The sequence below is a fragment of the Aspergillus piperis genome, assembly GCF_003184755.1.
Source record: "Aspergillus piperis CBS 112811 unplaced genomic scaffold BO85scaffold_24, whole genome shotgun sequence".
NCBI lineage: Eukaryota > Fungi > Ascomycota > Eurotiomycetes > Eurotiales > Aspergillaceae > Aspergillus > Aspergillus piperis.
This window is the reverse complement of record NW_020291614.1, coordinates 73,065-99,338: the sequence shown is the minus strand read 5'-3', so window position 1 is coordinate 99,338 and position 26,274 is coordinate 73,065. Positions and strand designations below refer to the sequence as shown.

General features: G+C 50.3%; 10 protein-coding genes across 10 annotated transcripts; 5 read left to right on the top strand and 5 right to left on the bottom strand.

The window, feature by feature from the left end:
- Positions 1-1,789: 1,789 nt before the first annotated feature.
- Positions 1,790-3,638, top strand: BO85DRAFT_463042 (uncharacterized protein; the record flags this gene model as incomplete). The annotated part of the gene is made up of 5 exons (XM_025661893.1): positions 1,790-1,801; positions 2,334-2,581; positions 2,686-2,779; positions 2,995-3,082; positions 3,541-3,638. 5 exons carry the CDS (start codon positions 1,790-1,792, stop codon positions 3,636-3,638), a joined length of 540 nt encoding a protein of 179 aa, XP_025511260.1.
- A 281-nt stretch (positions 3,639-3,919) lies between these two features.
- BO85DRAFT_504554 (tyrosinase family protein) lies at positions 3,920-5,223 on the bottom strand. Its single transcript, XM_025664303.1, has 4 exons — positions 4,803-5,223; positions 4,660-4,745; positions 4,267-4,588; positions 3,920-4,203 (listed from the first exon to the last, which is right to left on the bottom strand). The coding sequence occupies exons 1-4, from the start codon at positions 5,139-5,141 to the stop codon at positions 3,925-3,927; spliced, it is 1,026 nt and encodes a 341-aa protein (XP_025511259.1). The 5' UTR covers positions 5,142-5,223; the 3' UTR covers positions 3,920-3,924.
- Positions 5,224-9,661: 4,438 nt separating this feature from the next.
- BO85DRAFT_156156 (A4/G1 family peptidase) lies at positions 9,662-10,806 on the top strand. The gene has a single exon (XM_025654192.1). The coding sequence runs from the start codon at positions 9,751-9,753 to the stop codon at positions 10,546-10,548; it is 798 nt and encodes a 265-aa protein (XP_025511258.1). The 5' UTR covers positions 9,662-9,750; the 3' UTR covers positions 10,549-10,806.
- A 79-nt stretch (positions 10,807-10,885) lies between these two features.
- BO85DRAFT_405872 (TMEM14 family protein) lies at positions 10,886-11,537 on the bottom strand. The gene is made up of 3 exons (XM_025657316.1): positions 11,458-11,537; positions 11,298-11,390; positions 10,886-11,236 (listed from the first exon to the last, which is right to left on the bottom strand). The coding sequence occupies exons 1-3, from the start codon at positions 11,492-11,494 to the stop codon at positions 11,040-11,042; spliced, it is 327 nt and encodes a 108-aa protein (XP_025511257.1). The 5' UTR covers positions 11,495-11,537; the 3' UTR covers positions 10,886-11,039.
- Positions 11,538-11,966: 429 nt separating this feature from the next.
- BO85DRAFT_453144 (isocitrate lyase/PEP mutase family protein) lies at positions 11,967-12,801 on the bottom strand. The gene has a single exon (XM_025660994.1). It carries the CDS (start codon positions 12,791-12,793, stop codon positions 12,179-12,181), a length of 615 nt encoding a protein of 204 aa, XP_025511256.1. The 5' UTR covers positions 12,794-12,801; the 3' UTR covers positions 11,967-12,178.
- Positions 12,802-13,379: 578 nt separating this feature from the next.
- acoC (aconitase family protein) lies at positions 13,380-16,463 on the top strand. Its single transcript, XM_025662523.1, has 8 exons — positions 13,380-13,541; positions 13,597-14,009; positions 14,069-14,251; positions 14,305-14,664; positions 14,714-15,254; positions 15,311-15,636; positions 15,689-15,866; positions 15,923-16,463. The coding sequence occupies exons 1-8, from the start codon at positions 13,457-13,459 to the stop codon at positions 16,288-16,290; spliced, it is 2,454 nt and encodes an 817-aa protein (XP_025511255.1). The 5' UTR covers positions 13,380-13,456; the 3' UTR covers positions 16,291-16,463.
- On the bottom strand, positions 16,409-18,685 carry BO85DRAFT_381811 (Zn(II)2Cys6 transcription factor; the record flags this gene model as incomplete). The annotated part of the gene is made up of 6 exons (XM_025656440.1): positions 16,409-17,157; positions 17,212-17,474; positions 17,537-17,974; positions 18,021-18,371; positions 18,438-18,544; positions 18,602-18,685. The coding sequence occupies 6 exons, from the start codon at positions 18,683-18,685 to the stop codon at positions 16,409-16,411; spliced, it is 1,992 nt and encodes a 663-aa protein (XP_025511254.1).
- Positions 18,686-20,574: 1,889 nt separating this feature from the next.
- BO85DRAFT_463035 (mannan endo-1,4-beta-mannosidase A precursor) lies at positions 20,575-21,582 on the top strand (the record flags this gene model as incomplete). Its single annotated transcript, XM_025661892.1, has 1 exon — positions 20,575-21,582. The coding sequence occupies one exon, from the start codon at positions 20,575-20,577 to the stop codon at positions 21,580-21,582; it is 1,008 nt and encodes a 335-aa protein (XP_025511253.1).
- Positions 21,583-21,835: 253 nt separating this feature from the next.
- Positions 21,836-22,507, bottom strand: BO85DRAFT_381612 (uncharacterized protein; the record flags this gene model as incomplete). The annotated part of the gene is made up of 1 exon (XM_025656429.1): positions 21,836-22,507. A coding segment is annotated over one exon (672 nt), but the record flags the coding sequence as incomplete, so codon positions are not given.
- A 2,134-nt stretch (positions 22,508-24,641) lies between these two features.
- On the top strand, positions 24,642-25,749 carry BO85DRAFT_442334 (retinol dehydrogenase 12; the record flags this gene model as incomplete). Its single annotated transcript, XM_025658833.1, has 2 exons — positions 24,642-24,774; positions 24,854-25,749. The coding sequence occupies 2 exons, from the start codon at positions 24,642-24,644 to the stop codon at positions 25,747-25,749; spliced, it is 1,029 nt and encodes a 342-aa protein (XP_025511251.1).
- Positions 25,750-26,274: the final 525 nt, after the last annotated feature.

Genomic DNA, 26,274 nt, shown 5'->3' with positions numbered 1-26,274 from the left:
ATGTTGGTGTCATGCGAATGTCAGGGAAACCTGCAGCAGCCCAACGGTACAGCAGGTCCAGGAGGGCTGTCATCCCACACGAGAAAGGTACTAGGGGGCTCTCTATCAAGTTCCCATGAATCATAAAGTTAGCGCCTGATGTAATTTTCTACTCTACGGAGAATAATTGGATTAAAGGGCACAAAGGATCTTTCCTGAAGCTCTTGTGCCTTTGATTGAACCTTGAAATTCTCTATTAGGCTTGGGAATCACAGAGGGGCTAGTGGAAGTGGGTCTTGAACATGGGATTCATCTGTCGACTGAAATCCACAATTCCAATGACAGATTTTATTGGCACATAGCTTTTTTCGGCTCTCAGGAGCTGTAAGGTATCGATTGGAGTGCTAGGTGATTTTACATGCAATGGAGAACCTTCAGTGCTCAGAGTCGTACCAGACCGATATCTTCGCTGCTCTGTCTATAATCAGGTCGCCTGAATCAGGACACTTTAGGGTATACAGACAGACATGAATCAGAATGAGCGCTACACGGGGTGTAAGGGAAACCTTGGTTGGGGGCTATAGTCACGCGCACCACTACCAAGTGGCCTTTGCTAATGTCAACCATGGTATGCAGTAATCCTTTCTATTTCAGGGAATCTGTAATGAACATATCCCGAGATGTGTCAATAGAGTCCCATTCCATTACGCTCATGATTCAGGTTTCATCGAGTATACAGCATATAGTAGGGATTTTCCATGTCATGTTGGCCGAGGAACTGCACAATCGGTGTCTGGATTCAGGTTATTCACGTCGCAACAGCATGTAGTCTGCAGTATAGATGCAACAGACCCAGTTGCCCTTACATGCTTCCGTATTCACCCGTTGACGCACCACATGTTTATCCAGCATTTTGCGTCTAGAGCCTGTTTCTGCATCCTGTCGGGCTGTATCCTGGCCAATGATTTGTGTGATAAACATCCGTCTTCCAACGGTCGTCTTGCAACCGGCCAAATCCCGAGGGCATGTACTTCTGTCTTGCAGCATGCATCAAAGCGTCCCAATAGCCCTCACTCTCGCTGCGAAAGTGCGGATCATCACATTGCGGTGAAGAATTACGAGGTAGATTATCAGCTTGAGATACAGGTAGCTCCCAGTCCTTCTCGAGCTAGGTAGAAACTCCAAGTGCACGAAAGACCCACTTCCCCCATCAACTTCACAGATCGTCATACGGACAATCTCCCTTTGCTTATCGGTGGAGACCAGTGCAGTCCGTGTGTTTAGAACAACTCTATTTTACGGGGAAGATAGGTACTTGGTTTTGCCATAGGATTGACGAGGAACTCTTATTAGGAGTGGATACTGAGAACTCGTCATTGTTTTATTGAGAGGTCTTTGCTTACTGATTGAATCTCCATAACGTTAAGAACTTTATGCTCCACCTGTCAAGAGATGGAACGGCCGCGCTTGGACTCAGGAGGGGCATCCGGCGCGCCTTGCGGAGATAATATCCGCCCAAGATGCGATTGGCGTTGAGTTGCCCCTTATTTCATCCCCGGTTCTGTGGTCCTGACGGAATGCAGCCACCAGGGGGTACGATCGCATGCAGATCCGCTTGAAAGGATCATGTTTGATTAGGACGACATCTATCCCGTATTCCACGTCACGGGGTCAGTGGGTTTGGTTTCCTTGATATTGTCAAAGTAGGGCTCGGCGGCAAGGCTCGAGGTTGTGTCGGGTATGCCTTGTCGCACCCTGGCTCGTTCCAAGAACCAGAAGTTGTGATAAGAAAGCGAGAGGAGGCAAGCAAATGGTTCCAATGGTTTGAATCACTCTTGAGCTGTACGAATACAATTAGTTGACGTCACATGGACCACGTAGTCCTCTTCCCCTCATCCATATACTACGGGCTATCGGCTGCGCAAGGAGTAGAAGTAAGGCGGACAACTGGTATGTTTGTACTGCTCTGCCTATCTGTGGATATCTACTTTCGGCTAAACAAGCAAGTAATATACGCATAATATGCCGTAAGAGATAATTACTCTGTAGTGTCATATGCAAGCAGCCAGGGATCCAAGGAAACACTGAAACAGAAGTGGTTGGTAGAAAAACCAGGGAAACCAGAAAACATCGCAGAACATCGCGCTGTATACATCACATTGCGTCGCATCGCATCAACAGTTCCTCCATGGCCAAAGTTCAAGATGATAGTGTGCACGGATCACTTCGGTACCGGAAAGCTGGACTGCGTGGGTTTGGTAGTGAAGATCCGAGTCTTCCCAAACCATCAAAGATCAGCACTTCCACTTGGGGACGATCACAGGGAAGGGCGCCAATAAGGGCTCACCAGTCAGGCGTCTCTTGTGGAATGTGCTGAGCGGCTGATCCCTTGGCGCATACGTCTTCTGCCCATGGGCGCATCCTGGACCATGTCTTCAACCGCCGAATTGCTCTGGAATATACGACCGATGGCAGCCAGACCCACCAGGAGGGTAAGCGGCAAGATGGTGATCGTGCAAAGAGATGGCTCGCCTGAAGCGGCACATGAGGCCAGACACACCGTGCTGGCCAAAACTGCCGAGAAGCTCATGAGGAGATGGCTGTGCTAGTGTAAAGTGAAGTACCCACGTTTGATAGATGCGGCAGGGGAATAGAAGCTCAGAATCTCGGTTGATCGAATCTATGGTTGTACTCACGGAGGCGAAGGGTAAAGGATGAGGTCAGATTTATAATTAATTTCGTTGCAAATGATGAGATGGATTTTATAGTCAGTTTATCTTCTCCATCGATCATGTTCGACGTCAGATTATATGCAAGCGAGTAAAAAAGCAGTAAAGTTAAAATTGCAGCAACGTCCTTTTGGAGCCATTGTTCGTACTTTATTACAGCCTGTTTCGGAACAAAGTTCGGTTGGTGCATTAGACATGCCTTAACGGGATGATTTTCATACTTAGTGCCTCTGATTAAGGAAGAGTTTCCTGAATCTACAATGCAAAAATCGATGACAAATGACAGTCCCACGAGGCACCGCCTGCATTGGCCTCTGCAGGGCTGGGAAGGCGGAAGATAGCAAGATGCATGGATGAAGCATATCACTCTCTCAGTGGCTACTTATCCACCACGGGGGACTCTTACTGCCAGGACATGGACTCAATCAAGCTGCCCTGTTCAAATGTATGGCTGATAAATCCCCAAGTTACTGCAGCCTAAGATGCCCCGTTTGCGAATTGCGAAGTTTCTTGTCGCCGGAGAAATAAAGAAGGTTTCCGGTGAGTTGGGACTCGGATGGGCGATTAGTATGCGGGCGTGGCAAGCGTTTGGCAGGTACTTTCATGCCTCCGTCTCCTTTAACTTGTTTTCTTAGTTTTCTATTTCTTTGCAGAACCGATGATCTTTTGTACATGCCTGGATCCCCCGTGAAATCATGCTGCGTCAATTATCCACGTGCCCTGTCGGTGGCAATGCCATGACAGGCCAACAACAAGGAATCTTCGAGATATTGAGAAAAGCAAGGATCAGACGCCGGTGGATTCTAGAGCATGATACGAGCGCCTTATTCAGTCAATGTGCACGTCCATAATCATGGTCTGGAATACGGAGTGGTGCGGAGGTTGTATCAGGGGATAATGGGGAAGTTCATTGGTAGCTTTCCGTGTTGATGCCCAAACTCTAAACAATTACAACGGCGTGCCAATCGGCACGATTCAACCTAAGACGCGTGCTCGTGTAATTATATACCAATCAGGCAATACTTCAAACAGCGCTCAATCTGGAAATACCTGATGTCTTCGGTGTGGGAAATGAAACGAGCAGTATGACAGTGTACCTGAAAGTTTCTTTCGTCTATTGTAAGTTCTATCAAATGCAAATGTCTATATCGAGAGTCTAAGGAGCTGGCCAGAAGAGAAATCTTCAGCAATTGCAGACCCTGCCACACGTCCTGATTTAGTCATATCCGTAGCACAGGTAACCTCCCTGGGTGTTCATCACCTCGGCGATAGTGACGTTGGGCATGATGTTGAATGAGGAGAGTTCGTAGTGAAGAGTAGCGTTCTGCCAGCCTCCAGCTGGCTCCACGTTGGCTGTGTGGTTCAGAGTTGGACCGCTGATGTCGTACAACCGGTTAATGGGATCCTGCTGCTGCCACTTCCACCAAACACGGTCAATGTACATGTGGTGCATGAAGAAGATCGGGTCGCCTGGGGAGGACTTGATGTCCGCCATCTGCACATTTCCTCAGTCAGTGTCCTGCATACGGCTCGGTTCGTACTAAGTAGTGTCACATACCACACCACCAATATAAGTGTGTACACCCTTGTGAGGGATGTTGGAGATGCAATTCCACCAAGGAGCATAGGTGTTATAAGCATTGCACTTCTCAAGTGCTGTGCTGTTGGCATTGGCAATGGCGTTCTTGGTGTCCCATGCGCGGCGCAAGCAGTAGTCCGTGTCTTCATCGCCCGGCCCAATGTGCAGAGTGAGATTGGAAAACCGGCCATCGCGTACACAGTAGTCTGATCCGGTTCCATTGCCACCAAAGGCATCCGCTCCCCACATTGATGATTGCCACATGTTGCCGCTGTCAGCGTCCTTTTGCTCGTCCCACCAACTAATAGCAGTATCTGTTAGTTTTGGTGTCCACTTAGATGCGCCAAAGGTGAGTAATATGGGAATACGTACGGCATAGGACCGCTGTAGCCACACTCATTACGAAGCAGGGCCTCATAGATGTGCATGTAGTAGCGGTGCCAGGGGAGGAATTGTCCCTAGCAAGGCTGTTAATGAGAGGATAGGCATATCATCAGCTCTTGAGATTGACCTACCACATGGTGGATAATATCCGCATACGCCGTGTTGGTCATTCCTCGGTGAAGGGCCTGAAGGTCACTAAACCGACTCGTAGTTGCGGTCAATCCGGATTGGGCCGGCTTGTTCATCAAGCATTGAACGGAGTCTAGGAAACTGTTCTGCTCGTGCGTGGTCAAGTGACGCCATTCCTTGCGGACAGTCATCTTTTCGCGAGTACAGCTTCGACTGAAGAATCCAGGGATATCATGAGAAGTGGTCTCACTCTGGTCAGTATTAGCAGATGAATGAGGGACTGCAGCAGCAGAGGTAGTGGCTGCCAGCGCCAATGCCACCGCGAACGACGAAAACTTCATCCTGTGAAGCAGAGAAGGGAAGACGCTTATAAATTGTTTATAATATGGAATCAAGAAATATAAAGAGAAAAAAAGGAGAGATGAATGACTGTCAAAGGTAGGCTGGATATTCGAAAGAAAAGAAAGAGAGACTGAAGTACAATGTAAAGAATGAAGACCTCAAGACCTCAGCAGTAACCTATGCCTTTTATACCTCTCACTGTTCGAAACGATGAGCCCAACTCACATCACAGGAGCCTTCAAAATAATTCTTACAACCACGGATCGGCACTGGAAAGTATCAATCGGGAAAGGTCCGGAGGCTTTCTTCTATAAGGCTGGAAAGCCGGTGACATGGGCATGGAGGAGCGGATTACGAACGGTCCACATCAGTGATAGAAGCGGATTGTATTCCAGGAGGCCAAGGTTTCAGCCACACTCAGAAAAAGTCATGCTGGATCCCCCTTGAACAGACGTTTAGCGTCTTTCAGCGACAACGAAGGGCCGAGGTCGTTGCCGCAGGCACACGATCCCGGACACTATATGATAGGGGCACCGATACAGGATGGTCGGTCAGATGAACGTGTAACACAATCGTTGGTCTCAGGTATACTCTGCGGACAGCTTGGAATGAAGTATAGGAGAAGACACTTCTATAATTGGAGACATTAATGAGCCACAAGTATTGCGCAGCGATGGTTCGTGGATCTCCTTCCGGGTTGTAGAGAAGGCACCTCAGGTGGACCAAATGCCGGTGAAGCGATTGTGTCCAGTAGCAGTCAAACGCGCAGTTCTCTCCCACAGCTACTGAGAGCCTGGAATTTTCCTGCACATGGGAATAGCTTCAACAAAGTCAGCCATGCGTAAGGCGCCCCGTCGGGAATACGTAGGGCAGGGCTTGGCGCGCCCCAGGCGAGGGTCTTGACGCGCGTCGGTACTGAACCAGTCAAGCAAGCTTCGCTGAGATCCGACTTGCCGAAAAGCTAGAAAAAGCTAATCGCCGGTAGAGACATAGAGAGTAGATACAGGGGTGGATCAGTCAAGGGCCCATCAACTGGTCACTGTCAGTGTCAAGCGGCTGATTATCTCGATTCTTGATGGCAGCCGACCAATTTGCCAACCCACCCTTACCTGCCGCTAGAAAACGGCAGGGATTGACCAGAAAAGTCTGCAGTGCTCTGACTTTCTTTTTTTTTTTTTTTTTTCCTCCCTTGTCTAGTCCTGACTCGAGCAAAGAACGAAAGATGCTTGTAGCGTGTGTATCCAAAAGGAGGAGGACTGCGTGGCAGCAATCTCTGCAGCGGAGAGTGGACTGCTGATGGGCCGCGCTCTCGATGCTGGGGCTCCGCCGAACAAAAACTTCTCATCATTGATGAAGCCATGATCTTATCTTGAGAACTCCTCCAATTTTAGACTCACGAATATGAAAGATGTTTATGTCAGCGGCTTCAATGCGCCAATCGCATCTCTTGCTTCAGAGATGGGGTTCTCTGTAGACCAGACCAAAAAGTCAGTGTGGGTCGTATATCCATACTATCGATGACCTAGGACCAACATGGTGGGGTACAGGTGAAACCTTCGCTTCTGCAGAAATGCAAATACACATGGAGGCGATGGGGAAAGGGAGTGAGGGCATAGGGCGTAACAGAAGGTCCAGCAGACTGGCTTTGCACCACCCTGAGAGTAGATTTCGTTAGAGTTGCTGGATGGTGAGTAGTCACTCAGTCTTTGCCTCACGTATGAGAGAGAAGGTTTGGGGACAGATTACCATCCTCTCGGTTTCTTTATGCCCTTCGAAGTGATTGGTATGTGCGAGGTCTTCAGCATGAGGCGTATAAGCTTCTCTTGGCACAAAAGACGCGGCCTCGAGCCACGCGAAATTTATGCGGGCCATCTAAGCACGTTGTAAGCCGGCTGTTTGAAAATTGCAATCTGATCCACCCGAATACGAGAAGGCCTGTGACCTGTCTGCTGTCGTTCCACATGATCGAAAAGGAAGTGCGTTGGGAGGTTCTCATGTCCTACCCCTGAGAGGGCGAGTCCGTGGGTACTACTTCTTATCAAGATGCTTCAGACTTCTAAAAGGAATGAAGAGCAGCGTCGGTTAGATCTCGAGAAATGGGAGTAGGTTTTGCGTTACCTCATCACTCTCCTGAAAGTCCTCTCCTGAAAGTTCCCTTAGGAGATGGCGTGTCTAGCCTTTCTGTATTTCGTGCTCTATCCGTTATGATGTTGGTGTTCATCTTTCAGGCTTCGGAGCCTTTCCCCGTATCAGTGATGAAACTGTGAATAGGTCTTAGGCAAGAGGCTCGGTGAAATGGTAGCCATTAACTACGGCTTCAGCATGATCAGTCTCTGGGCATGCAAAGCGGACAGTGACATTCAACTAAATACAGTCAGCACGTCGACAGCAAAAATAAACGAGCCTTTGCCGAAAAGTTCACATGATTTATAACAAGTCTCTCTACATGTCATTGTCTTGAACTGACATGATCTTCTTTGTCAGACACCCACCAGCTGCACAATTCTCGATTGCCTTCCGGGACTGGTCCTTGTGACTGCAAATTTCTCGATAGTTGAAACTTCAACAAACAGCGCCGTGTGTCTCGCTGGCATGGACTGCTTGTACCTAGATGTGAACGGTAGTCGCCAGACCGGCGAGCTGCCAGCCTCTTCTAGCAACGATCGACATCGGGTCGATCTTCGGTACCTGCGACTTCAATCTATACCTGCCATTGTTCATCAAGGACCTTGTGGGTCGATCTGGTGCCTATCCTGCTAATGCCGCTCATGTTAGGATCTCCAAAACAGTATGAAATATACATTCCAATCGAACCTGATCTGCGGCAACTCCACATAACTCAGCGATCTTCCCGCATGCTCTGGGCAGTTCAAACTGGTATATCCTCTTGGCCGTCCCTCCCACCGCGAGGATGAGCTAGATGGAATGGCCCTTTCTGGGTGCTAAGAATATACGATGCTCGTTCATGTGTTCAGTCAATTCACCTGATATGGTCTAGTCACAACATATTCATCTGATTCTTGTCTATGGGTACATATCTAGCCAAGAGAACTTCGGACGCGAAGTTACCAAGTATTGCAGACGGCGCTCCCAGTCGCGCGCGTCAAGTCCCCCTCAACAACCAAGGATCATCGTCATTTCAGACTCGCCAAGGCTCTATAGTCACAATAGCATGATCATACCGGGAGATTAATGGTACACCTGTGATCTCGTCCAACGGAGCTGGTTCCCACGCGTGCGGACATCTCTTCCCCATTTGGACAGATACCCGCTTCGCCGTTGTCATTGATCCCCGAACTCTCCGGTCCTGGAACCATATGGCTTCTGCAGTGGAAGTGTTAAAACACCCGGACAACGGTAGCGATGATAAGGGATGCATCATGACGAAGCAGCGACATGCATCCTACAAAGCGGGGCTGAAGTAGTTGGCGCCGGGGATGAAGTGGATATCCCGACGGACTCCGGCCCGTTTGCCTTCTGGCCACGCCTGACCCCTCATGCCGGCAGTTATGCCTCTTCAGGGGGTGATCTTCAGTCTTCTCATACATCTTCACATTGAGGCAGACTTGGGGGTAGAATTGGTAACATTTTTTGGCAGATGGGCGGCTATATTCTGTCTCCCCTGAATATCCAGTATTTGACATCCAAGTCCCAGGTTTCTACAGCGGGCGGAAACCCGCTCTTCGCGATACAGGTTCTGCATTGCTTGCTATTGCCGAGGAGAAGATGCATGATGTGAAGGTTAATTAAATTGATTTCTCCGGAGTTTACAGGCTCGGTAAGGCACGAGCCACTCAATCACCCCCATTCTTCATCCTAAATGAAGTTTATCTGCCACACACGGGACGATCTCCAAGGAACCAATGGACTGTTCCTCTTGTTATCATCACGCCATGACCACACGTCGTCATCGTTGGGGATGGTAATCTGATGGACATTCCGCTTGAGGCAAAGTGCGCCCCAATGTCACGCGGTTAGCTGGTCTTCTGCAGGTCTACGTGGGACGAGAGAGCTCGAGAGCCGATACCATCAAGTTGAATGTTCTCTACCGCTTCGATACCAGCATGATCGTCACTTTGCTGTCGCTATCAAGGTTGTGAAGTGAATGCTGTTCGTTCACATATGGGAACCACAGATCTATACCTGGTGCTTAAAAAGACATTCCGTGATCCTTCCGTTACCAAGAATGCTTGTAACTTTGAAGCTTTTTCCCAAGACCCTCCGCATCGCCAGTCCCGAACTAAGCGAAATGAGCTTTTCCTCAATGCTGCAGACAGGAGACACCATCGCTTTGGCGCCTTGGCACCATCAGCCACCGTCGGTCCTATCACCATCGCTCTGGTCGATAGGCGAATGCGTCAATTTCGTATCCGGGTAGTGTTATCTGCTCGATATTGCACTGGCAGAGCAAGAATCGGAATTGGCGGATAAAGAGGAAATCGAGCTTCAGGGAGGGCGGAGAGGGGACACTGAAGGGGTATATAATCGAGGTCAATTCCCTACCAGACAGTTCTCATCCAGCAGCATCTCCAAACAGCTCCCATTCAGACTCCAAGCATCTCCCAGTCTCTCTTCAAATCATTACCTCTCAAACATTTGTTTATCAAGATGAAGACCACTGCTCTCTTGACCGCTGGCCTGCTGGCCACCTCTACTATGGCCGCTCCTCTGACGGCCAAGCGCCAGGCTGCTCGGGCCAAGCGCTCCACGAACCGCCAGAGCAACCCGCCCTTCAAGCCTGGCACCAACGAGGTCCTTACCCTCAATGGCACCAAGAATGTCGAGTACAGCTCCAACTGGGCTGGTGCCGTCCTGATTGGCACTGGCTACACTGCCGTGACCGCCGAGTTCGTCGTGCCAACCCCCTCGGTGCCCTCTGGTGGCTCGAGCCGCGAGGAATACTGTGCCTCCGCCTGGGTGGGCATTGACGGTGACACCTGTGACACCGCTATCCTCCAGACCGGTGTGGACTTCTGTGTCCAGGGCAGTGAGGTGAGCTTCGATGCCTGGTACGAGTGGTACCCCGACTACGCCTACGACTTCAGCGACATCTCCATCTCGGCCGGTGATACTATCAAGGTCACCGTCGATGCCAGCAGCGACACCACTGGTACCGCCACGATTGAGAATGTGAGCACCGGTACCACGGTCACCCACAGCTTCACTGGGGGTGTTGATGGCGACCTGTGTGAGTACAACGCCGAGTGGATCGTCGAGGACTTCGAAGAGGATGACTCCCTGGTTCCCTTTGCCGACTTTGGCACCGTGACTTTCACCAGCTGCTCCGCTACCAAGGATGGCTCGTCCGTTGGTCCTGAGGATGCCACCATCATCGACATCGAGCAGAGCGAGGTTCTGACCTCCGTTTCCGTCACCGATAGCGAGGTCGTTGTCAAGTACGTCTAAGACGGTGGAGGTGTGAGGCTTGGGATTGTTGAAGCTTCGATGGATGTATTCCGAAGGCAATGGTGAGATGAGTGACGGAAAGGAGGGGTTGGTCTTTTGGCCTGGGGCTACCCCTTTGTTGATACTTCTGAAAAGCAAGTGTTGCAACTGTTTGTCTCTTATTGTATATGATGTTATAGTTTGCCTTGATTTTATTTAATGGAACCAACGTTGGGACTACTGGATTCCCTTAGCGCGATTAGGAGGTGACGTGCGCCCCTGAAAGATTACGCATCCCTGCGAACGGACTAACAGTCCCGATATGTTAACGAACAGTAAATCATATGGTAAATCAGGACTCAAGACACTGGACTTCAGTCATATACCCCTTTACTGTATAAAGTTCACCGATGTGCTTGAGCATTTACAATGAATTTAGAACACATATATGGTACATTTTGATGCTATCACTAGCACTCATTCGAGCTGTCCATGGAGGCCAGTCGGATACCTTACACGCCGAATCTGAACTCGCGCACCTTCTTCTGATAGTAGAAAGATGCCAACAGACCCGTCGCACCCAAAGCCATGGGAATAGGAGCCTTAGCGCGGGTCTTAATCGTCCGCATGAGACCAGAGACGAGGAGGACCACACTGTTTCCCAGGGCCAATTCCGTGCCGTAGTCCTTGTTCTCCTTGATCAGGTAACCTGACAATTCGAGATCAGTATGTGTTTCTTCTTATACCTGCATCATGTGGGTGCTATGTACCTGCGTAAGCGTAGGAGAGACCCAAGCCGACACCGGCGATCAGGGACGGAGCGGAACGCGTCCGCATGTAGCCGGCGATGCCACCCACCGGCACTGTTAGGTTGCCAATTGTTTAGTCCATGTCTGGTGAATCGATGCAGTTAGGAAGGTGTCAGCTTACGCAGGCAAGCCAGAGTGAAGGAGGGATGTTCAGCCATGATTTTGATGCTTGGATAATTCGAGGAGATGGATGGAGAAAATGACTCTAAAGTTGAACCTCTTGTCATGTTGGGGTCCTTCTCGGCATTCCGGATGCTCGGAGGGCGAGAGGTCCGAGCACGAGCAGCCAATCAGATGCGGTAGTAATGCTTGACACAAGCTGGCATATATATTATATAAGTAGTTATGATTCTGTGCTGTTCTGAGTATTTCTTGGAAATTTGATGAAATCTGTCTACTTTCAGTGTGGATTAAAAGAAATCGTGTCAAGCATCTCTGCTAGCGACCTCTTACCGAGGTTTAAAAAAAATATATATATATCATATATATATTGAGATATAGTACTAGCCACTACTACTATATGTAATTGACGAGGTACACTGAATTCTCATTATCAGTACTACTAACTAAGGGAGATAAACATATTACATTTCCATAAAGGAGAAACTACTTCTATTGATCAAGGATGTGCCTCAATTAAAAAGATAGTAGTAGACCAAAGCACGTGACACAGACGTTTGTCAAAGAGGGAGTTTATCTCTCCGCCTGCCCAATCTAGGAAAAAAGGCATTACTCTCACCGCCCGGTCATGCTGGGTGCCTGGGGCTCTTGCGAGTTATAGTGTGTGTCATCTCATCCATCTGCTGACTTGATATACAGACAGCATTCCGAGCCCTCACCCTTCAAACCCCCTTGTCATATAACCTCCCGCCCGAAGCCAGATCCAGCGCCACTGCCTCTTGCAATCCCAACACATTGAATATATCCCGCGGACTCCTCCCCGCTCGCACCGCCTGCGTGCCGGTTTGCTTCAATTGTTGTACCGCTCCGCGAACCGCCGAGTAGACTGCCCCCAATGCCAATCCAGGGAAGATGATCAGCCGAAATCCGAGCTCCTGCGCCTGTTGAACCGAGAGATCTGGCGACACACCCCCGGGAACATTGTTGAAGAGAACGGGGGTGGGCTTGAGCTCTTCACAGACCTGTCGAGCTTGATCCGTGGACGTGATGCCTTCCAGGAAGGCTACGTCTGCCCCGAGGGCGATGGCTCCCTTGAGTCGGGAAATGGCGGCATCATATCCCAGTGACTGGAGGGCATCCGTCCGGGCAATCAGAACAATATCACCGTGGGACCGGGCGCGAGCATTCACGGCGGCTTGGATGCGGTCCAGATATTCGTCCTCGGGGACGAGTTGCTTGTTGCGCAAATGACCACAGCGTTTACTCGTCGGCTGGTCTTCCAGGTGCAGAGCGGCCACTCCAGCGCGGATGTATTCGGTGACGGTGCGGTGGACCATGAGAGATCCTAGTATGCCTGGTCAGCCACTGAATCTTGTCATTGGTGGCGGAACAGTACCTCCGAAGCCCGTGTCAGCGTCAGCAATCAGCGGAACTGTCGGGTCCAAATTGGCGATCATCTCTGCATTCCCCCGCATTTCGTTCAATGTGACGACCCCCAGGTCCGGCTGTCCCAGTCGCGAGGCCGTCGTGCCTGCTCCTGTCTGACAAACAGGGTCAGTTACAGAGGTAGAACCCCCGACCAGCACTGATTGGTGTAGTACCTACCATGTACAATGCATCGAACCCCTCCTGGAGGGCGATTCGGGCAGTAAAGCCATCGTAGACCCCCGGACAGACGATAATCTTGCTCTCGTCCGCCAAGAGCTGGCGAAGCTTGGTAACCGCAGAAGCAATGGCCATTGTAATGTGTGCAGTGAATCTATGGAGGCGTAGTTAAGCGCAATTGAGGGGGTTCAGCAGCAGCAGCAGCAGCAGTGCTTGATGGTGCCATGTGATGATGTTATATCATACTTGTGAATCCTCCGGGCCGCAAGCGGGCCGAGTCCGGGAATGCCACGATCCCCCATTTCATATATTAAGATGCTGTCCTCACAGCTTCCTCGAGGAACCCCGCTCAGAGATACTCGCTCATTAAGCCTCTCTAGCAATACAATATCATCATGGGTGACGCCAGCGAACCCAGGTCCCCTTCCCTACTGCAAGTACTGCAGCAAACCCGGAATGTCATCCTTTCGGAGACAGACAGTACGTCCGGGACATCAATGAAATTCACAGCAGTAGATTCACTAACGTGATGAAGCGTACGCATTGCCAACCATAGGGAATCTACTTAAACAGCTGGTGCGAGTAGTCGATGCACTTCGGGCGCAGGACTACCCTCGGGAAGCCAATGCCCTCACTGACGTCCTCGCGATAAGCCAACAACCCACGGAAATAGGAGGACTCGGTCTATCCGCAGCAGACAGTCTAACACCCGGGCAAGAAGCCGAAATTACATTCCTGGTCACAGCATGGCTCGAAGCTTTGAATTCGGCCGATCGCGCCAGGGCACCACCTGTTCCCCTCGCGGTCAGACCCCCCGGTCGACGTGGCATGACGCTGAGTGAGAAGATCTTTGCGCTGCACGATATTGATCGGAAGGGGTCCGTAGCACCTGGAGAATTGATCCGGGTGGACGTTGACTGGGTCATTGCTTCCGAGGCTTCATGGCAGGTACGTGTTCTCATTCGGCACAGACCTGCATATCCAGATGCTTACTGGAAGAATGATAGGGCATGGAACGAACTTATGAGCGTCTCGGGAAGCCTGGAATTTACCGGAATGACCGGTTCTGGCTTGCAGGTGATCATGTCGTGGACCCTCGTGTGAATGAAAACCCCAAAGTTAAGGCATTGATTGACGCCAGTGAGAGGGCTAAGCGCGTCTTCAAGATGACCGATTATCAGGGCATGAACGTAGGTCTATTTCAGAGTTGCAAGACTGCACAGCTTGTGCTTACGCGCTGTAGTATACTATCCTTCATACCGAGTTTTACCGCGAACGAGCCCAGCCAGGCATGGTGGTCGTGGGTTCCGATTCCCATACCTGCTCGTCTGGAGCATTAGGCTGTCTGGCCATTGGGTTGGGAGCAGCCGACGTGACTCTTCCGTTAGTGACGGGAGAGACGTGGTTCAAGGTCCCTGAATCGGTCAACATTCGTCTAGTCGGTGCTCCTAAACCCGGGATTGGTGGGAAGGACACTATCTTGTACATTCTGCAACAGCTGAAGCGGAACACTGTGGCCGCGGACCGGATCGTTGAGTTCACTGGACCAGGAGTTAAACATCTTTCTTGCGATGCTCGGTTTGCCATTAGCAACATGACAACAGTCCGTCTACCATCTCGTACAAAGGCCGAAGAAGTGCTAACGGTCATAGGAATTTGGCGGAATTACCGGTGTTTTCGTGCCCGATGAAATTACGGAAGAATTCATCCAGAAGCGACGCCTGCCCCGACACAAAAACACAAGCGTCTACTTCAAACCCGACGATGATGCCGAGTATGCCGAAACCCATGAGATAGACCTTGGCGAGGTCCGGTCGTTTCTGGCCAAGTACCCCAACCCTGACGACGTCGTTCCTGTCACCGAGCAGGAAGGAATGCATCTGGATGGGTGCTTTATTGGTGCTTGCACCACTGCCGAAGAGGATCTGATTCTCGGTGCTCTTGTGCTGGAACAAGGCTTCCAGCGTGGTATGAAGCCGGTTTCTCAGGGGAAGAGAAAGGTTGTTCCGGGCTCGGTACCTATCCTACACAGACTTCGTGAGGTAGGTCTTGCACAGATCTACGAAGATGCTGGATTTGAGATCGGCATACCGGGGTGCAGTTACTGCGTCGGCATGTCGGCCGACCAGGCTGGGCCGGGAGAAGTCTGGATCTCGTCGCAGAACCGCAACTTTGAGAACCGTATGGGCAAAGGTACGTTGAGAACACGTGGGCGAACATGGCGACATAAGACTAACTGCAAATACAAGGGTCCATCGGAAATCTTGCATCCGCTGCCACAGTTGCTGCTTCGTCGTTTGAGATGAAGCTGAAAGACCCGCATGAATTTCTCGAAACCATCGATTTGGATAGATGGCATACCCTCCGTGGCATTTCTGTGTCTGCAATAGACTCTACACAAGACCGTATTTCCTACGTGGAACCTAGTGGCTCTGCGACCGCAGAAACAAACAACGGGGGCCCGACAGATGTAAAGTCGTCAGAGGTGGATACTTCAGAGACAGCAGATAGCTCTTCGTCCGACGTGATGACAGGCAAAGTGCAGCGCCTAGGCGATTTCATCGATACTGATGCTGTATGCTGTTCCCTTCCTTCCAAAGCCCGTCATAGCAGCTAATAAATACCAGCTGGCTCCTGCCCAATTCCTTATCGGCATGTCAGACAATAAGATCGCAGGCGAGCACTGCCTCGAGCACACCCACCCCGAATTTCGCCAGCGTGTCAAAGACGGGTTCAATATTGTCGTGGCAGGCAAAGCATTTGGATGTGGATCGTCCCGTGAACAGGCGGTTATGGCACTCTTAGGTACGTCTGTTTTATATTCTTCATTGCCGATATCCTTCTAATCCCATATTACACAGGCTGCGGCGTGCAGTGTGTCATTGCCAAGTCATACTCGTTCATCTTCCAGCGTAACATGCCCAGTCTGGGTCTCTTGGGCATCACCCTGACTGACGAGGCATTTTACGACGTCGCTGAAGATGGTAACGAGATTTCCATCGATTTCAAGACCAAGGTGATAGACGTAGATGGGAAGCAGTTCAGGTTCCAATTGAGTCAGATGGAGCGGGAGCTCTTTCAGCATGGCGGTATCGCGTCGGCATTCCAAAAATTTGGAAACCGGCTTTTTGAGCAGATGACCAGACCGAAAAATCTGGGGAGTGCGAAGTCACTTGCGCTGCATGGGAGTGGGGAAAGTGCTGGTCCGCATGCAGGATTGCAGTGGTAGTAGCTTGTTATTGTGGAGACGGTCTTCTGTAAATAAGAAGTAGCTTTACTCTTGGGATATCCGTTATGCATGACAGCCGTGTGACGATAGGCAAAAGCAAGTTACTTAACGCCGTGGGTCAACACCCTCCAGGAGCAGTGAAGATTTCCCCGTCCAAGCTAAAAGGCAACAACGCAAGCAACTCTGCATCGACAACATCCTCCAGTGTCAATCCATTTGAATGAGCATCTTCCATACCCACCGGAAAATTAGTAGTAGCCTCCTTACCAGCCGAGCCTGTCTCCCGGGCGCTTAGTCCCCCGCGCTGCTCCATAGCCCTATTGTCGGTGAAGTGCCCGCGACTCGCAAGAGGTGTATTCGTCCCACTGCGAGGCTGTCCACCAAACTGTTCCCTCCACATCCACATGGAATCATGAACTAAACTGGCAGCCAAACGCGTTTTCAGCCTCAGGCCTGGGGGCTTGTCCCGCTGCCCGCGATGAATATTCTGAGCACTCCACAACTGGGTGAGAATCTTTGACATGCGTCCGGGGAGATCATTGTCCTCGATAGATATCCGACGGGTTAGGGCAATGGCAGAGTTGAATGAGCGTTTGCCGGTCTCTAGGTCTAGGTACGGGCCGAGGTTCGAATAGCTCAATTTGAGTATGAATATGGCTGCGAGAGAGATGATACGGAAATAGGACACGGGCCCGTAGGCCATGGCGTCGATGAGGGCTTCGAGTTGGTTGATAATTGCTATGGTGGAGATTGACATGCTGTATGCGCGGATGAGCCCGCGTTTACGCGTGTCGGAGTCGGATTCTTCGAGTAGGTAGAAGACGTAGAGTTGGAGACCGATGCCATTTAGAAGGACTTTGTTCTCCTCTGTGGGCCAGATTAGTAATGATGGGATGAGATAAATTGGCGTGTGTGACGGACCTGATATGTAGCTGGTCAAAGTAGATGCCAGCTCGGTGTATTCTCGCTCTAGTAGGGCCAGAAGGGAGATGAATTCCCCTGGACGAGGAAGATCCGTTGGGCCCTGTGAGTGGCTGGACATGAACTGACCTACCCGGGCCGAAAAACGTGATATGAGGAGTTGATGTTTGAGGGACGACGGGATCATAGCGCTGTCCCGGTCACAAAGCCGATCGATCATCCAGTCTGATGAGACCCATACTTGCCCGTCTATGGTTACGATTCTGTGAGGATAGTTGAGTCAGATAGCTACGACATAACATGGCTAAAGCAGAGTGTCACCTACGTCTGAGCGGTGATATAGCAGGTCGCCCATGTACGAGCTACTTCGGCCATCTCATCCGGCATCAAACGTTTTTTGGTTCGGGAGAAATCCTGGATGGCTTCTGGTCGATGCAGCCCGATGCGGAGGGAGATCGTCTGTGCGGTGGATAGGAGAATGGATGTAATATCGGAGGAAAGAGATGAAGTGGGAAATGGCCACAGACACACTAGGATGATAGCCTGCACGACATGCCAGGTGTGCGGGGGATTGGCGATGGTATCCCATAAGAGCTTCTTGACGGGAGCCGTGAGACTGACAAACAAGCCAGGTTCTTCCGTATATCGACGAGAGGCCAGCAGAATGATGGACCAGAATAACACTGCAGATCGAGCATAATATTGGTTCGGGGAGATGGTTGGATCCAACAAGGGTACGTAGGGATGATAGTGAGTGAAGAAGCTACCGGCATTAGCTTAAAGATAGGTAGCAGGCTGACCAATCTTACATGTTGAACAGAGCATTTACTTGAAACCCATGGAGGTGGACAAACTCTAGCGACCTGGATGAGGTTGGGGACGTCGTGTCGGTAAGTAAAGGCGACGGTTGACTAGGTGGCTGGGATGGCAAGGAATGTACGGGAGTTGTAGGTTCTACTGGCAAATGTGGCATTTGGGAAGCCACCAGATCCACTCGCGACGCTGAGGGTTCCTGAACGATGATAGAGGAGGCATCGGCATGGTACGATTCGCTGGGGGTGAGGAGAATGCCTTGGAGGGACTGTGGCGCGGCAGCGGGAGGATGAGTGGAGACGGATGAGCGCAGATGCTGAACTTCCTTCTCCAGTTCCTCTAGTCTCCTATATGGTATCAGAATGTGTGTATTGGAAGCGACGAAGTAGCCCTTTATGGCCAGTGAGGTATACTCTCGCCCGTTGACACGTTGATACGCCACATCAAGCCGGCATTCGTAGCCCAGCCGGCGACATCGGGAGCAGGGGATAGCACCACCTGTGGATACCTCACATCGAAGCTAGGCCATATCGTCAGCTACGAAGAAGAACAGAGGCGGGCTAGTATCATAACTGACCTTTGACTGGCGACATTGCCTGCAGGCAATCCGCTTACTGCGATGGCGCGGGAAAGGGGACTGGGGCGCGCGTTGGGGTGGCATGCTGAACGACTAGAAACCCATTCTCCGAAGAGTAAGCACCCAGGAAAACAATCCTGCAGCAGGTGACGTGAGAGGTAACTAGCTACGGAGTACAATGCTTAGGTCAACCCTTCCCAGGGGAGATAGAGCAAGAAGATGTGTACAGATAGTGAGTTAGTGAGATAGTGAGTTACTGTCAGCCTGGTCGGGCTTTGTTTTTCCCTCTTCTGGTTAATTCCGTTCGCGGGCCGAATATACCCAAACAGGGTTTAGTGCCATTATGGGCGGCCCGAGGGGTATCTGTCACCATCCCAATCGGGAAGCCCAGGGTTGTTGATTATTCCGGCAGCCTTGATTGGACTTTGACTTTGATTCGAGAGCATTTGCGTCGGACGTCAGACGGTTGCGCGACGGAGCAGAGTCGGCCATGCAGATGGGCATATCCGATTGGCTTGTTCTGCGTGATAAGGGTAGCCCGCGAGTGCCACAGCCGACTCCGTGCATCTTCGTCTGTATGAAAAAAGTACTACTATGTATGTGTACTGATGGATAAAGCATGGGTAAAGCATGGCGTCCCGTATAGCTTATTGTAACAGTTTGACATGATGGATATACTGGTAGCTGAAGGAGTCTGTATACTAACGACCACACCCTTCTGTACTCGGCAGATTACAAAACCCACGTAGACCTCGAGTCATGGTCAACACCCCGCCTGCATCGTACGATAGTGGAGTGAAAACTTTGAGTGGAAGGAAGAGGGTCCTTGTATGATGCTGGGTCATACATACGGCTTTACACTCCTATATGGTCATGCAGTCCTGACGTTAAGGATATGCGGTCAATGCTTAAACGCGCACACAAGCCGAACCCTACGCCGGAATCGTCTATTCAATGAACGGTGAATCGTTCGATGGATCTTCCCTGGTCTGATTCAGGGCCAGGCTGCCGCAGGGGTAAGTCCGCTTTCCTAGCTTGGTAGCAGCATAACCTCCGCGTCCAAATAGGTTAGACTAATGGCTCATCTACACCCACGACGCGTACTCAAACTGCGAACTACTACTATCTTAGATTGAACTTGGTAGGGAAATTACAACTGCCGAGAAGGCTGTCTCATTATGAAACATGGCGAAGCAGGCAGTCGTTCAACCATCTCCTTTGGGAACGGGACGCTTGCCTTGCCCAACAAGGTAATATCTGAATACGATCTGACTATCTAGAGATTTCATATCCTAAGCGAATGCGTTCCCTAGCCCATATTAGGACAAAATCAAGAGAGAGTGGGACGAAACGTAATCGTTAATTCTATCCGTGATGTAGTCGGCAAATATTCGGGGAATCCCCGCAACTCAGGGCCTTATGCCAAACCCGCCCGGGAAAGAGATCTGAGTGCGATGATGCCGTGCTTGTGGAGACGGGAAGCCGAACAGTCCCTGGACCCTATGCCATATGGCACAGTCCACATTAAGCATGAATCAACGCACATTCCATTTCCAGGCAAACCACGCCCAAAGCTACCAATATTGCATGTCTACACTCGAAATGGAACTGTCAAGACAGGGTGAAACGCGTCAGCAGAACTCTAGTTCTGAGACAACAATATGTGTGCCGTCCACCGTGCTTGAGGAAGCCTTCCACGGGCAATAGGTGGTGAGGCCGCGTAGAGAAGACTGGTACAGAGGTGCAGATGAAAAACTAAGCGGAAAAGTTGCGTTGCCCATGGATCGTCATGAACAGGACATGATTTTACCTCTCTTGTATGAAAACTTCCTTACATTGAATAGACAATGATCGTCGTGGTCTGAATCTATAAAGAACACGCCATGCCCCAGTTACAGCTGACAGTAAAACCAACTCCTTCACTAAGTCGTTCACTCGTTTTTCATTCGTTTAGTATTTGATACATTTTGAAAATGTTCACCAAATTGTCCCTCCTTTCGCTTCTTTTCAGCTCTGCTGCGCTGGGCGCCTCCAACCAGACTCTGTCCTATGGCAACATTGACAAGTCTGCCACCCCCGGCGCCAGAGCGCTCCTGAAGTACATTCAGCTTCAGTATGGATCGCACTATATATCCGGACAGCAGGATGTCGACAGCTGGAACTGGGTCGAGAAGAACATTGGTGTGGCCCCTGCCATCCTCGGCAGCGACTTCACCTACTACTCGCCTTCGGCTGTTGCCCACGGCGGCAAGTCTCACGCGGTCGAGGATGTAATCCAGCACGCCGGTCGCAATGGAATCAATGCCCTGGTTTGGCATTGGTATGCTCCCACCTGTCTGCTCGATACCGAGAAAGAGCCGTGGTACAAGGGATTCTACACCGAGGCCACCTGCTTCAACGTGTCTGAAGCCGTCAACGACCATGGCAACGGCACCAACTACAAGCTCCTGCTGCGTGATATCGACGCCATTGCTGCTCAGATCAAGCGCCTGGATCAGGCCAACGTGCCCATTCTCTTCCGCCCGCTCCACGAGCCCGAGGGTGGCTGGTTCTGGTGGGGTGCCCAGGGTCCTGCTCCCTTCAAGAAGCTGTGGGATATCCTCTACGACCGCATCACTCGCTACCACAACCTCCACAACTTGGTCTGGGTTTGCAACACTGCTGATCCGGCCTGGTATCCCGGAAACGACAAATGCGACATCGCCACCATCGATCACTATCCCGCCGTTGGTGACCACGGAGTCGCGGCCGACCAGTACAAGAAGCTCCAGACCCTGACCAAGAACGAAAGAGTTTTGGCTATGGCAGAAGTTGGCCCCATTCCGGACCCCGATATGCAGGCTCGTGAGAACGTCAATTGGGCTTACTGGATGGTTTGGTCCGGTGAGTTCATTGAGGATGGTAAGCAGAACCCTAACCAGTTCTTGCACAAGGTGTACAACGACACCCGGGTTGTGGCTCTGAACTGGGAGGGCGCTTAAGGGGACGTGGTAGATTACCATGGGGGGAGTCTAATTCTGAGGAGTGTTGAGCAAGTGGGAGAGAGGAAAGTTGTGGATATTACTAGGTTACTCCGGAAGTGGCCATCCTGGCAGTCAACAGTCACTCGAAGCGCCTCCTTAGCTAGTGTGTACTATCGCCATACAGAAATAAACAGTGTATTACATTGGATCTTTTCTCGTGTAACTGATTGTACTAACCATCCATTCCCGAAGACCTAAGGGGCCAACTGTTTTAATAAATTGGCCAAGCACTGATATCCGCTGTGGGCCAGAAAGACTGAAAGACGGCTTGAACGTCTTCTTCCTTTTTCATGGCGAATATGCCACCCACTTCCTGTACCGGGATCAACGTGCTATCTTCTCCATCCGCCAGGTCGCTTAAGTCACGCCTTGGCTTAACACACTTCTGGGCTCGTGGCCCTGTCAGAACATCTGGCTCAACTACCCACGTCGGGGACATCTGGTCTAGAAAGCCTTCCTCCTTAAACTTTTTACAGTATTCATGATAGTAGTATCTGGAATACTCTCCCAACTGGCCATACAAAGGGTGGATCGTCAGACGTTGTAGCCAATTCCCGTTTTGACCTTTCCAGACATACGAGAAGATCGCTTTGGCCAACGCTTCATCGATGGCACAGTTGATCAACAAATCACGCAGGTACCATCTGAGCCACCCATAACCTAGCACAAAACCATGCCAGATTTGAGCCATTTCGAAATCTGTCAACTCACGCGACGGGACCCGGTGGCCAAAAATATTCATCTCCGGATGGCAGTTGAGAACTAGTTCTAGCTCCTCCAGACATGTGAATTGCCCCGGGGTTATGTATACGGCCCCATCGAGGCCACGGCGGCGCTGAATACAGATTTGGAGATTCTTGAGCAATGGAAGCTGGCGGCTGAGTTCCAAAATATCATTGTCTGAGAAAATTGGACCAATTCCTTTGCCTAGGGAAAGCTCATACAGGTCTATCTCTTGCCTCTAAGGCGATGCCCGATGTAATTTCAGTTCGAGCAGTGCCGGTCTATGCTTGCGAAGTACCCCACCACGGGTGAGAAATGCGGGCGTAAATCCGCCTAGCAGGCAAAGAGATTTAAATGGGGGCAAGGATTCCAACATTGCCTCTGCATTGGACCAAAATGCGTACTCGTTCTCATACGGCTCGATCAAGGCAGGTTCAGGTAAGTAAGCTTCTTGAAAGGTTACATACTCGCCAGAGTCTGTAGCAGTATCGTATCCTTGATGCAGCTGTCCACGATCTCAGACATTGCAGATCCGTCAGTCCTTTTAAGCGCTGGAAGCCATGTGTGGTCACCTCCCTATTCAGCGGCCAGCACAAGGATTTGATTTGGGCGACTACTTGAGGTACGTTCTGACTTTTCTCAACAGGCCAGGGACCACAAGTACACGACTGCAATGAGACCCTCTGTACATGTGGTGCTCGGTGCAAAATACTCTGCAATAACTTATCCGTAGACTGTATGTCATCCAGTTCACTGTTTCCCCATGGATAATGACACACGGCATGCAGTAACGGTGAGCCATCCCAGGCCTTGCACGTGGATAGTGATGAGATAAAAAGGGAGACTCGGCAAGTTGGATGATGTCGTGAAATTGTCTCAGCCAGCTCAACCGTCCCAACCTCCTCATCAATGATATTAATCACACTGACGTTAGGCAATAGTGAAATTAGATTAAGAACCGGAGCCAGATTCTCTTCGTACCGAGGACATCGATGAATAAATCCCTTCTGATACCCCCTTGTTCCAGGGCATCACGAGTATCTAGGAAATTTTCATGCGGGGGTTCAATAAATCTCAAAATCATCATAAGACATTGTCGCTCCACACATGTGCAAAGTCTCTTTGGGTATATGGCAGACGGAGCAAGTAGGATCAATAATCCTCGATATCTAAGGGTGAGCAAGTAGGATCAATAATCCTCGATATCTAAGGGTATCAGAAGGTGGCGATATAAGACTGATCCTGCGATGCTGTTCCACATCTTACCAGCTCGAGACAATGCCATCAGGCTTCTTCGGGTTCTATCACATAAATGCGGGCTGCATCAGTGCCGTGGATCCAAAAGTTAGGTAAACGTAGTTACCAAAGTTGCAATGGCATGCTTGATCTCGGCTGGTATCTTATCCATCGTTGCTAAACACTTGAGCAAGACGGCTAATAGATGTATGGTATTGATGCTACTGGACGGCAAATTCGGGAGAGTAAAAGCCTGAAGGGCAGCTGGGCAGCTGTTATCTGTGAGACGTCACTATGCTGCCATCACTGCAAGGCATACAGTTCAAATTTTATGTTCTATTTTTGAAAGAATGTTTCTGCTGAGCGTTTCATTAGGCATAGTAGCGACCTTCGTCAGGTTGGAGAAATAAACTCTCCATTTGATACCGGATATGTGAGACCATTTAGGTACTGATGGTGGATTGTGCCAGAGAAGACGAGGGAATCCGTTTCCCAACGGCATACGTGGTCACATGACTCTACACGTCACTACTGTAGTCCAGTCCTTAGTCAACTTAATAGAGCACTTCCATTGCACAAAGTCCACTTCCTCTGGACCGGAATTATTTAGGATGAAAAGGCATGAGGTCATTGCAGACGCTTTTGTCTTCTTTAATTCTAGACTCTATTTGAGGTGTGCAGATGATGACCTCGCTTAATCATAATTTCCTGACATAAATAGTTAAATAACTATTGCGAAGCGGAAGAGAAAGCCCCCTCGGCTCCGCCCGGCGCGGTAGATCAGATGCTTGAGTAACCATTCCCAAATAAACTCTCAACACTCCATGCATCCTTCATATCTCAGTCTTAATCAGGATTTCAATGTAGTTGCAACCCAATGATGAGAGGCGGCGGAAAGAGAATGACGCACATGGCAGCATGGCCAGTCGGTGACTTCATCATGAGTAGTCAACTGCTCCTACGGCCTCTTAAGACCTACAACATACAAAAAATGCATGTATCTTTTTCACATTGCGGAGCTATACCCCCAGGTTACTCCAGTTGACCAGTTGACCAAAATGCAAGCTGTCAAGAACACCATTGCCGAAAACTTCGGCGGCCCGTCTCACAAACTCGCAGAAGAGAAGTTCGATCTAGATGATGTGCCCGACTTGAGCGGTAAAGTAGCGGTGGTCACAGGAGGTACAGAAGGTAACTTGCTTCATTGCATCCGAGCCCGCCAAATTCCCGCACGGCTGCAATCGCAAGTTAACCATAATATTTACAACAGGTATCGGCTTCGGCGTTACCCATACCCTTCTCTCCAAAAACATTTCCAAGCTTTTCGTGACTTCGCTCCGCAAGGAGATCGCCGATGATGCCCTCTCTGCCACTGAGGAGGAATTCGGTCCCGAGACACGCCACCGCTTCATCTGGATCCAATGTGACCTGTCGGACTGGGAGCAAACCGCTAAGGTGGCAGCTGAGATTGCGTCGCAGACGGACCGCATCGACATCCTTGTCAATAATGCCGGCCGGGGCGTCATGACACGCCAGCTAGCTCCCACCAACGGAATTGACTTGCACATGGCAGCGAACCACATGGGTCACGTCGTGCTGACCTCGCACCTGCTCCCAACGCTGAAGAAGACCGCTGACGCTGGAGGCACTGTTCGAATTGTTAATGTCTCCTCTAATGTAGAAGGAAGCACGCCCAAGGATACGGAGTTCGCGTCTGTGGAGGAGCTGAATCGCGAATATAGCCCCACAGAGCTGTATGGTCGGTCCAAACTGGCTGTCCTCCTATATGCTAAGTGGCTCAACGCCCACCTCCGACCCACACACCCCAATATCATTGTTAATGCAACTCATCCGGGGGTCGTCGATACGGCGCAGACAAATGTCCATATCCATGAGGCCCATCCCGTGCTCGGGTATGGCCTGTCCGCCGGCTTAAAACCGTTTCGGAAGACTCAGTTCCAGGGGGCCGTGTCCACCATGTATGCCGCGACCATGGCGACCGAGGGTGGACAGTTCATTAATCCACCACGAATAGTGGAAAGAGGCAGTGATAAGGCTAATAACATGGAGTTAGCGGACAGGCTGATGAAGTTAACAGCTGAGGTAGTGGAGAAGAAAACACGGCCGCACAGTAGCGCCAAGGGTTGTCCGTTTACCGAGGACTAGATTAGAGTCCAATAAAAAGCAATGATCATAAGGCATCCACGTGTTAGAGAGAAAGGGTCGCATCTCGAAATTAGGACATAACCTCCATGAAAACACATTTGGAGCAACATGTTGCTCCACATCTTGTCCTTAAGATTGTCTGACCCAATCAGGTCAATTTCTATTATTATTATTGTAATACTTATCTTTTCTCTCTCGTCTCTTTCCGTTCTACCATTCGCCAGGCCGGCCTGGATTCTTTCCATGAATAATCAATATAAGAAACTAGTCTAACACGGTCCAGAAGGAGTATCGTGCTTATTCGAATATTTACTAAAGGGTAAAGATGAAGCTGCCGGGGTCTAGGTAAATAATCTAAAGAGAGACATGCATCATTATTGCGTATATGAAACTGTTTCTTATCAACCCAGACACTGCGCAGCAAGTATCGAGAGATCAGTAGTCAGCTTAGGCGTCCCATATCGCTCCCAAGGAAGGGACTAGATGGGCCGGTAGTCGGCCTTACATATAAGAACGGCTATTTTT

What these genes read in the sequence shown, in the direction of transcription:
- BO85DRAFT_405872 (XM_025657316.1), bottom strand. Translation starts at nt 11,494, where the DNA reads ATGGCTGAACATCCCTCCTTCACTCTGGCTTGCCTGC. An exon ending in CTTCACTCTGGCTTGCCTGC is followed by an intron (nt 11,391 to 11,457) that starts GTAAGCTGACAC and finishes GCAACCTAACAG; the next exon opens with TGCCGGTGGGTGGCATCGCC. An exon ending in TCTCTCCTACGCTTACGCAG is followed by an intron (nt 11,237 to 11,297) that starts GTACATAGCACC and finishes TCGAATTGTCAG; the next exon opens with GTTACCTGATCAAGGAGAAC.
- BO85DRAFT_453144 (XM_025660994.1), bottom strand. Translation starts at nt 12,793, where the DNA reads ATGGTCCACCGCACCGTCACCGAATACATCCGCGCTGGAGTGGCCGCT.
- acoC (XM_025662523.1), top strand. Translation starts at nt 13,457, where the DNA reads ATGGGTGACGCCAGCGAACCCAGGTCCCCTTCCCTACTGCAAGTACTG. An exon ending in CTTCCGAGGCTTCATGGCAG is followed by an intron (nt 14,010 to 14,068) that starts GTACGTGTTCTC and finishes GAAGAATGATAG; the next exon opens with GGCATGGAACGAACTTATGA. An exon ending in CCATTAGCAACATGACAACA is followed by an intron (nt 14,665 to 14,713) that starts GTCCGTCTACCA and finishes TAACGGTCATAG; the next exon opens with GAATTTGGCGGAATTACCGG.
- BO85DRAFT_156156 (XM_025654192.1), top strand. Translation starts at nt 9,751, where the DNA reads ATGAAGACCACTGCTCTCTTGACCGCTGGCCTGCTGGCCACCTCTACT.
- BO85DRAFT_504554 (XM_025664303.1), bottom strand. Translation starts at nt 5,141, where the DNA reads ATGAAGTTTTCGTCGTTCGCGGTGGCATTGGCGCTGGCAGCCACTACC. An exon ending in CGGATATTATCCACCATGTG is followed by an intron (nt 4,746 to 4,802) that starts GTAGGTCAATCT and finishes CAGCCTTGCTAG; the next exon opens with GGACAATTCCTCCCCTGGCA. An exon ending in ACACTTATATTGGTGGTGTG is followed by an intron (nt 4,204 to 4,266) that starts GTATGTGACACT and finishes GGAAATGTGCAG; the next exon opens with ATGGCGGACATCAAGTCCTC.